This window comes from Tenrec ecaudatus, chromosome 15 (assembly GCF_050624435.1).
Source record: "Tenrec ecaudatus isolate mTenEca1 chromosome 15, mTenEca1.hap1, whole genome shotgun sequence".
Lineage (NCBI taxonomy): Eukaryota > Metazoa > Chordata > Mammalia > Afrosoricida > Tenrecidae > Tenrec > Tenrec ecaudatus.
In genome coordinates this window covers 15,450,266-15,463,040 of record NC_134544.1, presented here as the reverse complement: position 1 = coordinate 15,463,040, position 12,775 = coordinate 15,450,266, and the positions used below count along the sequence as shown (strand labels likewise).

The 12,775-nt window shown below is 49.1% G+C and overlaps 1 protein-coding gene across 1 annotated transcript; it reads right to left on the bottom strand.

The window, feature by feature from the left end:
• Positions 1-4,387: 4,387 nt before the first annotated feature.
• RNF152 (ring finger protein 152) lies at positions 4,388-5,072 on the bottom strand. The gene has a single exon (XM_075532496.1). It carries the CDS (start codon positions 4,997-4,999, stop codon positions 4,388-4,390), a length of 612 nt encoding a protein of 203 aa, XP_075388611.1. The 5' UTR covers positions 5,000-5,072.
• Between the last annotated feature and the right edge of the window lie 7,703 nt (positions 5,073-12,775).

The window sequence follows — 12,775 nt, the reverse complement described above, 5'->3', positions numbered from 1 at the left end:
CAAAGTCTACAACTGGGATACATACTGGAGTGTCAGGAAGAGTCTGATCTGCACATGAAAGCAAAGCTCAGGCGGACTGAAAAAAGGTACACTATTAATTTTAAGAGCCCCCAAGTCATTAAATTCCATCGGCAATGACTGTTTAAAAAAAAGAGTGCCTTTGTGCAAGGCTTCCATTCTCTCAGGGTTCACTAAATAAAAAAAGGCGAGAATGTCAACTCTCACTCTAAAAATAGTGCTTCCTTTTGAGTCTGGCATCTGAAAAATGATGCCCACACATGCCCGCACCAAATGCAATAACAAGCCGGCAGACTTCAAGGGCAAACAAAATCACAAATTCTATCTATGAACACCACAGACCATGTTTGCTGGTCTAGTTCACATCTGACGAACGCAGCGGTGAAGTCTGGGGAAGATGAATGGGAAGAAGAGTTTCGCTAGGCTTTACAGTTTGTCTTTTAGTTGTTGGGTTTTCTTGTTTCTGTAACATTTACATTTTGGCCACAAGACCCTAAACACAATTTCACTGTACAGATCATGCAGAGTTTGCAAGTCAAACGTTTTACAGCTACGGTCTAACTACGGTTTTTGGAACAATAGATTCACATGCAGCTAATGATCCCAGAAAAGGGGCTTAATAAAGCCATCTTTAAGCTTTTCACAGACTACCCCTTAGGCCCCAAAGTTTCTACTAATAACCCGAAGGACGATAAATAAAATTTCACTCTGTCATATTTGAGATCATACATATGTAAGCTCAGAAAGCAGCATTCTTTCCCCACTCTGCTTTGCCTCACATTGTTACTTCATTAACTCCTTCCGGCCACATGCTAACGCACTACCATCTAGAACTTCAGATTCTAATATGGCGGCCAGAAGCCACATGCAGGCACTGGGGCTCCTCAGAGGCACTCACTCTGTGTCAGTTGCTCAATAGCCAATGTGGCTAGTGGCTACTGCATGGGACATGATTATACAATACTTCCATCATCTCACAAAGTTCTGCCGAATAGCATCCACCCAGATTTCACCTCCCGTGGGCTCACTCTAAGTCATGCACAAGATCAAATTTAATTATATTTGTAAAAGCCACACCTTATAGCAGCTTTCTGATCCTAAACTGTGACCAGAACTGAGATTCCAATTGCAAATTCATCACAATTGATGCCCCAGGTCATTATACCAAAAAAAATAAATCTCCAAAGACAATGCTTTTTGAGAGAGGACTTGGCTCTACCTGGCATATTAAGCATTCACTCGCTAATGTCAAGATCATTAACAAAGATGAAAATGCATGCTTCTTATAGTTTACTATTTACACAGTATTCGTCATCCTTTACATATTAAGGGGAGAAAAATCAATGTTCTGCAACTTTACAAATTGAAATCACACGGTTTGACAGTTTTCTTAAAATGTCTATTCCCATCCTGAACTTAGTCCTCCTTGTGCTTCCCACAGGTAGACGTTAACGAAAATACATCTATCCACCTACACAAAGCAACCCCCCCTCCCCCTGGCAGCAATAGCCATGGTAGGAAAGGATGGTCATCAGCTTTAAAAATAAAACGATTCTGGCAATGCGGACGGGCTGGAGAAGGGAGGGGAAACCGAGGCAGCTATGGGATATTCTCAACGCCCCCGTGCAGCAGAATAGCAAGCTGCAGCGCACCTTGGTGAGCCTCGCTGAGTTAGCTCCTCCACACAATGGAGCCCCCAGAGGTTGCAGTCAGCTCTTGCTGTGCTTTCAGAGCATTGCATTATGGTTCTTCATTGACGTGCAACGGTGAGCTCTGGCAAGTTACGTCACCAGACTAGTGCCACATGGGGTAGATGGGCTTCTGGTGCTGGGGAGATGACAGCAAAGGCCAGAGTAATGGGGTGCCAAATCAGGTCATTTAGCCTGGAAGAACCTGACAAGTTAATCCTTACACACACACACACACACCAACAAGCAGATGCTCACGTAACTTTAGGCAGGCTCCATGTCAACAATGTGTCTTACATCAACAACACTAGAAAGGAAAATAATCCAATTTGAGTGATCAGGTTGCAAGGTCAAGAAGCTTATCACGGAGCCAATGAACTTTGCACGATGGAGTTGCAGATTCAGCATGGGGTTCTTTTTAAAGTAAAAGTCGCATAGCTGTTATACTCTAAGGCCTTGCACACAGCACAGGGAGGGTGGGGCGGGGCCACCCCTCTATGCAGAACTGACTGAACAAGCAGAATCCAACCACACCCTGTGCTGGAGTCCAGTCCCTCCCTCCGTGCTGTATAGAAATGCATGTAGATATCAACGCACGCAGAAAGTCAACTGACATTGGCATGGCTGGACATTGCAAGGGTAGCGTCCATTTGAAGCGTAGCATTCTCAAAGAAGTACTTCTGTGGATTTAGGGGGCTTCCCCCTCCCAACCAGGAGGAACAGAACTCAAGTGAGACATGCATGACAGCCACCTGGGAGAATGTCACACTAACCCAACAGTGTTTATGTAATAGAGGGTATTATTCAGCTAATATGACATCTAAGTTATTAACACCAGATAAATCCTAGATTATTTATCGAATAATGCCCAATAGCTTACACAATTAAGCTGCATTTCAGCCTAATTTCTAGTTTGAGCTTTCACATTAATTTCCTAAAGATCTTAAAGGACACGCGGGGAAGGTCTGAGACATTGTGTTTCCTATCCAGTCCCCAGGCCCATTAGCTTCGTGAGAGCTGTGCGTTCAATTGTTGATGTTTTTATCTGGTACGAACCCCATTACATTCAGGAGCCTATTCTGTGCTGCCTGAAGATGCTCATTTGTATTATCAGTACATGACATTTTTTTCTCTCCATCTTCCAGGGTTATTTTATTTTTAGAACTGCCCACTGTTTACCCTCTATCCCCACCCCCGTGTCCAAGTTGTCCCCAGAACAGAGACCTTTTAATGAACAGCATCCTGGTCACATGCCACTTGCTTCATGGTTTCCATAAAAGAAATCTGAGCCGACCTCACAAAGCTCCTAGCTGCTTTCAAATGCACGCAGGCCTGAAGACATGACTATAGCATGTAACAGGAGAGTGACACGGGGGGGGTGGTATCTACAGACGGCTAGGCTTAGGACTGTTTGAGGACATATCATGGACAGGTCCCTTAGAAATAGGAACATCCATGGTTAGTTTATTTTATTATTTTCTTCAACACAAACAGGTTTTTAAATACAAGAGGTTTGTTCACATACACCAATAGTAGATGCCAGAATCCTACTACGTGGTTTCATTCCCATGGTACATCTTTCCAAAAAACAAACCAGGCCCGTCTGTTTAGATGCATGCCCGGTGTGCCCCTGAGTCACAGTACGCACGGTGATTGCGGTCCTTTCAAACTGTGAGCGAAGACAGACTCTTTCTCAATACAGGACCCGGCCGGGGGCTCCCTTGAAAGGAGGCAGGTACGTGGCATCTCGCAGTGAGGGGGCGACATCCAGGTTTGGGGTGGCCACTGTTTCAGACACTATTTTCTCGCAGGCTTCGAGACCGAAAACTAAGGTGAGCCAAACTACACACACGCGCACAAACACACACGCACACAAATGCATGATTATTTACATTTCAAATTCGGATATCGGGAGATGGCTTGAGAAAGACCGACATCCGGGTTTCCTGTGGCATCAGGCCCGTCTCCTTAGGACTCAGTTTATCACCCCCCGACGGGCGGTCCGTTTAAAGCACACGTCGCGAGCTCCGATTACAAGCAAAGGAAAGAGGCAGGGATGTGCCAACAAAACACAACACGTCGGACGCACTGGTTCAAATATTCTCTCCAAGCGCAACAACAACGGCCCACGGTGTGATTCAAAGTGTATTATTATTTTTTTTAATAAAGAAGAAGAAAAAGGCTTCGCTGCTAAAGGAAGATGGGGCGGCATAGAAAATAAGAAGAGAGGAAGGACTGAGGGGGGCGGATCTCCATGGGATTTCTACACGGGTTCCCAGGGTCGGTTCTACCGGCCCAGGGAGCAGCTCTGGTGCAGTCTACGTGTGGACAGAGGGCCACCTCGGACGCGCTTGGCACAGTCTGACGTCTATCTGGGAACATGATTCTGAAAAACCATAAATGACAGTCCTGTGAAGAAACGACGAGGAGGAGGCATCATGCAATCATCTTCGAAGCCGTTGACCGTCCAACCGGGAACAATGCGGCCTGGAATCTGGCCGAAGCCTCCCGCTCAGCCCTTCACGGCTGTCTTTTCGGGTTAGTCAATGGCCACCCCGAGGCCAGGGCTTGACACCCCATGGTCAGTGTTGCCCACCCCCCCTTCTCTCCGGGATCCTGTCACCAACACCTGCTCACCCCCGAAGTTGGCACCCACACGAGACTTGGTCCGGGCAGCCCGCTCAGCCGCAGGAGATCACAGTGAAGCGCTTTGAGATGCAGGACATGTTGTGGAGCACGATGCCCAGGAGGAAAACCAAGACGCAGGCCACCAAGATCACAGTGCACACCCCGGACCAGGTCGAGCTCTTCGCCGCGCCCCGCCTGTCTCGCTCCTCCTCTGTGGCCTCCAGAGGCGCCCCGGCCTGCAGAGGCTGCTGCTCAGCAGGGATGGTCACCACGGCCACCGACTTCTGCTGGCTCCCGGGCAGCAGCCGGCAGCCCATGTCTCCGGGCAGCAGCGTGCGCTCCTTGGAGATGGGCAGGGGCAGCATGTAGCACCCGTTGCTGGGGAGTTTGATGAAGACCGGGGTGTGCTCTGAGGCGTGCGGGATGGCAATGACGGCGAGGACCTCGGGGTCGTCGGGGAGCTGCGACACGGAGAAGCCGGGGGGCAGCTTGGTGATGCCACGGCACCAGGGGCAGCGCACATCCCTCTGGCTCGTCCTCATCTGCTGGAGGCACACGGAGCAGCAGGTGTGCTTGCAGTCCAGCATCTTGGGCCTGCGCCGCGGACTATAGTAATTGAAGCAGATCTGGCACTCCAGCAGGGAGTCCTGTGACAGCGTCTCCATCGTGGACCGGGAGCTGCGAGGCCAAGGCCGGGATCGAGGGCAGGGGGCTCCCTTCCTTTGCGACCTTCCAGTGCCAGGAGGGGGCCCGGCAGCTCACAGGCATCTAGTGGACTGGCATGCGCTCAGACCTGGAGGAGAGAGCAGAGGACACAGACTTAATCGTTTGGAGCCCCACAGCAGACTGACTTGTACCACGCCCTCCTCAGACCCAGGGTCGCCTTGTAATCTCCCCTGAGAACGCTGGGCCTACCAGACCCTCAACTGGGGCTGTGACTTCCCAGAACTGAGAGACAGCAGACTTCTGTTCCTGGAAGCCACCGCTGGGTGGCACTTGGTTCTGGAGGCCCTAGAAATGGGCACAGCACACCAAAACAGGGGCCCCCAGGTATGTGTGCCCTACCCATTCATCAGACTGTCGAGGGACTTGTATGTGGGTAGGATGCTGGAAGCTGCTAATGAGTCCAGTACCAACAGAGTCACTCATGGGAGCCAGGTTTCAGGGAAGCTTCCAGACCAAGACAGAGTAAAAGGAGAGGCTTGGTGATCTATTCCCCCGTCCCTCATCCCCCCCAACAGGGACACCTTATGAGTCACAAGAGAGCTGGCAGGTGAGCCCGAGGGGTTGGGAGGCCACACAACCGCCATAAGGACAGACCCAAGCAGAGCACCGATCACCAGATTCGGGCCGACCACCAGGCACCTTAGTTCTGTTGCATCAGAGGACGCCATGGGCCCGAGCCCAACTCAATAGCAACTACCAGCAACAACATATTCAAAATGAGGAGAGCAGCTTTAGAAGAGAGAATCCGGTGGGTGGGGGGGGGGGAGACCTGGCTTCAAGAAACCTCAGTTCTAGTCCAAATCAGTCACTAGATGAGCAAGTTCTATTACTTCTCTGAATACCCAGTCCCAGTCTTGAACAAGGTGAAGCTCAATGAGTTGAACACACTCAGGACTGTGGAGTCAATGCCCACTCATAGTGACCTGTGTTAGTCTGGGTAAACTAGGGAAATAAATCCACTGAGACTCATATATATATGAGAGAATTTTATATACAAGGTAAGTGTACAGTAAGAAAGCATCCCAACCCAGTGCTGTCCAAGCCCATAAGTTCAACATTATTAGCCCATATGTCTGACACTGATCTACAAAGTCCTCAATCTCACAAAACACACACAATGACATCAACTGCAGGAAGAAAGCCGAATCAGTGAGCTTGTAAGCATCTCAGCACTGGCAGGAGTCTCCACGTGATTGCTCTAGCACCCAGGGCTGCTCAGGGTAGATCCACGTGCCTTCTCCTCAGGGATGTCTTGCAGAAAGTGAACCTTGCCAGCTGAAGCAGGGAACTGGCTAAGGCAGCTGCACCCTGATCTGACCATGAGAGAGCAAGAAACCCAAGAATCAGAAAGGCAAGTCTCACTGAGTCATTTATCTCTCCACCCTTCAATTAACCCTACATGTGTTTAATGGCCAGGTTGGCACAATAAACCTTAACTATCTCATGACCCTACAGGGCAAGGTAAAACTTTCCTTGTGAGTTTCTGAGATAGTTACTCTTTACAGGAGTAGAAATCCCCGTCTTTCTTCCACAGAGCAGCTGCTGGCTTCAAACTGCTGACCTTGAGGTTGGCAGCCCAGCTAATAACCACTACACCACCAGGGCTCCCTGATGCCCCCTACTGGTGGTCTCCCCTGCTCCTCCTGACCTGGCACAATGCTTCCTGTGGGCTGCTCAGAGCCACTCCTGGTTCTCCAAGAAGGAAGGTCATTTTGATCAGTTCCAGCTGCAGAGGGGGGTGCATGGGGTCTCCCTTGGCCCTGCCCTGCCACCACAGCTTTCTCATCAAGCCAATGTGCAATTTTATTCATGATTTATGTTCTAAGTAATATTCACTTAATTTATGCTAACCTCCCTTAAAATCAGATTATGTGGCTCCATTTCCAACTCTGTCCAAGTGAAGTTCTAGACCTTATCCTCGCCAGGGAGACACAAAGGCCGAACGGGAAAAACCATCCCTGTGTTTGGTGCTTCCATTTGATTTATGTGTAGGGACTGCATTTCAGATTATTTTCTGGAGCATAATTAGTAATGATGATGATTAGTTAGGTACAGGGAAGAAATTTATGAGGCGGCGGGCCGGAGGGAGTAGCAAATCATTCGTTGCCCTTTCATCATAAACTTGGAAGACGTGAGCGAACTGCAAGGAAGCCGGGGAAGTAGCCAGGCCATGGAGGGGAGGAGACATGAAACGCAGAATTCCTTATCCAGTGTGTTGTGAATTATCCGCCCCTTCAGTGTAGTGCCTCCTTTAGCAACCTGGGTTTGCCTCCCTCTCCTTACAGGAACAAGGTGGGATGCTCACATAAAATCTCATTAAACTTTAAAAGGAACGAATGCTTTGGTGGAATACAAAAGAACAAGTGTATACAGAAATATATTGGAACCATTTTTAAGTGTCACTACAAGTGATCTTAGGGAGTGAGGGGGAACCCCTAAAGTCAAGATTAGAGAGAGAAGCAGATTGACCAGAGAAGAAGTTAGCCAGGAAGGGAGCACCCCGCCCCCCACCACAAAAAAAGGACTGGCTTGCAACATGGCGCTTATTTCTCACACATACCTTCGTGAAATGATACTTAGTTTCATAAATGATATCACTATAAAGTGCCCAGGCCACAAGGTTTTTTGTACCAAACGCCTGGAATAGGCATCAGACTTGATGCTAATGCATGCAGAGAGCTGAGTGCTCAGGGGAGGGAGATGAGGCGGCAGTGATGGTGGGCGGTGCCAGACCGAAGGTGCATGTGTTGCAGTTTATTTACAATCAATATAATATGCCATTACAAAATAGTGATGCTTTTCTTTTTAGAAGGGATCCTGAGTAGCATAGTGAGGGCTGCCTTTGGGCTCCCTCAAGGTCAGCAGGGGAACCCGGCAGTAGTTCTGGGGAGAAGGCTGAGGCCATCTGCTCCTGTGAAGGTACAGTCTCAGAAACCCAAGAAGAAGTTCTACTCTCTACTCCAGAGTCAGTCTGAGTGGGAATAGTCTGGGTGGCAGCGGGGTTGAGATTTAGACTGCATAAATTCCAAGAGCTCTGGTAGCACTGAGGTAAGCATCGGACTATGGAGTGCAAGGCCAGTGGTTCTAATCCACCAGTAATTCCCCAGGAGAAAGGAGAGGCTATCAATTCCCCAAAAGATTGACAGCCTTAGAAACCATAGACAGGGCGGGTATGAGTAGGGATCATGACGGTGATGGATTTTTGGTTTTGTTTTCAGTTTTATCATTTTGAGGGCATGCAAGTGATGCAGGGGTTAAGTATTTGACTGATCACAGAAAGGCCAGAGGTTTAAACTCACCCAGCAGCACAAGAGAAAGGCCTGGCCATCAGCTCTGGCCAAGATGCCAGCCTACTAACCCTGCATAGCAGTTCTTCTCTGCCACACTTTGGGATCAAGGGTACCGACCACACCATTCCATTGTAAGCATTTTTACAAGAGCTGCTACTCCCTCTCTGCCCACAGAGTCAATTCCAACTCCTAGCAAACCTACAGGGAAGCTCAACACAGCCCCTGTGGGCTTCCCACGGTGTAACTCGCCCTGGGAGCAGAAAGCCTCATCTTTCTCCTGTGTAAGCACACTGGTGGTTTCACACTGCTGCCCTTGAAGTGAGCAGCCCCACGTGTCCCCACTGCACCACGAGGGCTCCACAGATGCAGGTCTCAGTGCCATCGAGCGGATTCCGACTCATAGCCACCCTCTGTGTAGCACAGGATAGAACTGTCCCTGTGCGTTTACTAAATGGTAATTCTTTATGGGGGTAGAAAGCCCCTTTCCAATGGAGTGGCTGGGGGGGGGGTTAGAACTGCTGACCTTATGGTTAGCAGCCCAGTGTGTAACCACTGGGGTGGGGTATATAAAATAGCCAAAGTTACCAACATGGACGTTTTCAACATAATCCCAGTTGCTTTTATTACCGAAAATACTTAAGTATAATCTGAGTTTTTTCAGCACATTAAAAAAATACTTTTATTGGGGGCTCTTACTTCTCTTAATACAATCCATACATTCCTCCGATGTGTCAAGCACATTCGCACATATGCTGCCATCACCATTTTCAAAGTGTTCTCTTCCCACTTGAGCCCCTGATATCAGCTCCCCATTTCTTCCCCTTCCCTCCCCTGCCTGCACTCCCTCACAAACCCTTGATAAGTCATAGATTATTTTTTCTGTAGCTTACATCGTCCTCTGTCACCCCTCACCCACGTTTCCATTATTTGTCGCCCTGGGAGAGGGTTTTAGATTGATCCTTGTGATCGAGTCCCCCTTTCTCACCCCACCCTCCTCTAATCCTCCTGGTATCTCTACTCTCCTTGTTGGCCCTGAGGGGTTTCTCTATCCTGGATTTCCTGTGTTGCAGGCTCTTATCTGTAGCAGTGTGCATGTTCTGGTCTAATCCGATTTTTAAGGTAGGATTGAGATCATGATAGTGGGGTGAAGGAAGCACCAAAGAGCTAGAGGAAAGTTGTGTGTTTTGTTTGTGCTATACTGCATCCTGACTGGCTCATCTCTTCACTGTGACCCCTCTGTGAGGGGATGTCCAATTGTCTACAGATGGGCATTGGGTCTCCACTCCATGCACCCCCTCCCATTCATCCAGGTATGGATGCCTGATACCTGATCCCATTGACACCTCATGATCACACAAGCAGCAATTTTATGCTGAAGAAGCCCCCCAGTTTTTTGTGGTAAAATTAGGTGCCTCGGCTTATATTCGAGTATATACGGTCGTTCAGAACCTGAGCATAAAAGGACTTTGCTCTGCTAGTGCTCTAGGGAAGCCTCCTACGTTCCAACACACATGTCCGGCAGTTGTGTGTTACTTGAGAGGGGGCTTTCTACTCACATAACGCGTTACAGCTTCCAGACCCACAGGGGCTGTCCTAGCCTGTCTAACAGGGTTGCTATGAGTCGGCATCACCTTGATGGCAGCGAGTTGCTTTTGGTTTGATTCCTTGTGAAGCTGTTCTGGGCCATCTGACAAATCCAGCCAATGGCCTCTACCAGGGCCTTAAATTGAATGGCTGCCCGGGGAAGCAACTTGAAGTTGGAGATTCAACCAGACACTGGACTAGATGGTTTCAGTTTTCCTTTGGAAATAGCAAGTGTTTCTGATACAGATCATTTACTTAATTCATCAAGAAAATACAAGGCTCTGAAATGGGATTAAACAAAAATGATTACAATTCCATTTAATTTGGTATTTCAGCTGGCAAAACCACTTAGTTATATTGAATCTTCGCAAACACACTCTGATTAGTTGGAAAGATGGAAATGGCCTGGCTGGTGGCAGCTGTGGTCACTGACTCTGGTCTCTGGTAGCAGAGAGCAATCATTTCAGGATACAATTGCCAGATGCCTTATGGTCCAATTGCTGAAAGCATGGTCTTTGTATTATGGGAGAAGGCACCGGGATCTCGGGACTTGAGACAAATCACAGCGGATCATGCTAACTTTGGGATGGTTTCCTTCTCTGGGCATCCTGATTTGCAAAGAATGTGGAGATTGGAAACTGCCCTATAAAAGCCTTGGGTGACCTCGAGGCAGGAGGTGGGGGCAGTGCGATGGGCAGGCAGGGTGGGGGGACAGGTGAGCACTGTTGGCTAAACAGTGAGAACAGCCGGCCAGCAGCCCAAGGTCACTGCAGGGACTCAGCATGCAACCAGAGGGGTGGTCTGGCCATCACTGCCCACTGGGACAACAGTGGGTCTGACAGGCCCTGCCACGGTCTGGGTGCCACAGAGCCAAGGGCATGCCTGAGCCAGAGCTGCTGAGAAGATTGGTCTACCACAGAGCCAAAAATTGAACCACAGTCACCAGAGACCTACTTATGTAGCTATAGGCGCACTGCACTCAAGTCTCGGTGCAGAAAATGATGTGCAAGCATGATTACAAGGGTGCACATCCACCCCTCCCCGATTTCATTTCTCAGTTCCACTCTAGAGAGTCTGTCTGGTGAGGAATAAGTGGCTGACGATCATCAAAGAGGGCCAAGTCATCACAGACTGTCAGAGGATGCCCCTGCTTCCCAGAGGGAGGGTGTGATAAGAGATGCCAGCAGACAGATGGGGAAAGCAGGGGAAATGGAGGACGTCCCACTACCCCGACTGCCAGAATTCTGCAGAGTCGAGCACCGAGGTAAAGCCAAAGAAGCCAACAAGTCTACCAACATGTGGACATCGACGGAGGGAAAACATGTACTGGAGGGGTGGAAAGAGGGGAAACGCAGCCAATCAGTATTTGGTGGACCCCCACTCCCCACCTTGTACCATGCTGGGGCTTAAGTGGCAAATAACACAGAGTCCCTGCTGTCACAGGGCCCAGGAGCAATCCAAAGGGGAGATGACGGACTTGAGAAGCACAGGCAAAAGGGAAGGTGGGGAGCGGGAGCCCCCCGTGGATGGATTCTTACAGGAATCGCACAGAACGAGAAAGAACGTGGGTGAGGATGTTTGGCACTCAGGCCCATGGCTCGCTCTCTGGCCTCTCTGAGAGCAAGGCAAGTCAGAGGCGAGTACTAGGAATATCCTTTATGTGCTCCGAAACCACAGCTGACCCATGAGGGCAACTCAAGGCAGACTCAGAAGACGGTCAACCTAATGCCAGGAAAACCCTGAAGTCCCTGCTGGCACACGGGGTGCTGAGGGCTGGGAACTGGGCATGGGAGACAACGAGGGGCTCTAAGCAACAAGCTCCCAGAGAGCAAAGGCCTTCCTGGTCTTCACCTATGGGAGGCTCCCAAGGACCATGGAGGGGGCGGAGTGAAATCAAATCCCCTATGCACACCTTGACTTTTTTTTATATTGTGAAATACTTCTTTCTTTAAAAAAAACATTTTGTTGAGAGCTCGTAAATTCTTATCACAATCCATACGTCCACCCATTGTGTCAAGGACATATGCACATTTGTTGCATCATCATTCTCAAAACATTTGCCTTCTACTTGAGCCCTTAATATTCCCCCTCCCTCCCCACTCTCCCTACCTCATGAACCCTTCATCATTCATAAATTATTATTATTTTGTCATGTGTTACACTGTCTGAGGTCTACCCCCCCCCGCCCTCTTCTCTGCTGTCCATTCCCCAAGGAGGAGGCTATACATAGATTCTTGTAATCAGTTCCCCCTTTCCACCCCACATTCTCTCCACCCTCCAGGCATCGCCACTCTCACCACTGGTCCTGAAGGAGTCATCTGTCCTGCATTCCCTGTGTTCCCAGTTGCTATCTGTACCAATGTACATCCTCTGGTCTAGCCAGGTTTGTAAAGTTTATAAGGTAGAATTGGGATCATATTAGTGTGGGGGGGAAGCATTTAAGAACTAGAGGAAAGTTATATGTTTCATCATTGCTACCCTGCACCCTGACTGGCTCGTCTCCTCCCCACAACCCTTCAGTAAGGGGGTGGGGGGGTCTGGTTGCCTACTGATGGGCTTTGAGTCTCCACTCTGCACTCACCCACATTTATAATGATATGATGTTTTGTTCTTTGATGCTTGATACCTGATCCCTTCGACAGCTCGTGGTCACACAGGCTGGGCACACCTTGCTATTTTTATCACGCAAACCACACGTCTATCTTCTCCGGTCTCATGTGTACCCAACCACAGACTCCCGAGCAAATTTGTTTTATCGCTGTAAAAACATAGGTAGCACCACAATTGCCGATGAAACCTTTCTCCCATGTACAATCCAGTGACATCAACCGGGTTGTGCAA

What these genes read in the sequence shown, in the direction of transcription:
- RNF152 (XM_075532496.1), bottom strand. Translation starts at nt 4,999, where the DNA reads ATGGAGACGCTGTCACAGGACTCCCTGCTGGAGTGCCAGATCTGCTTC.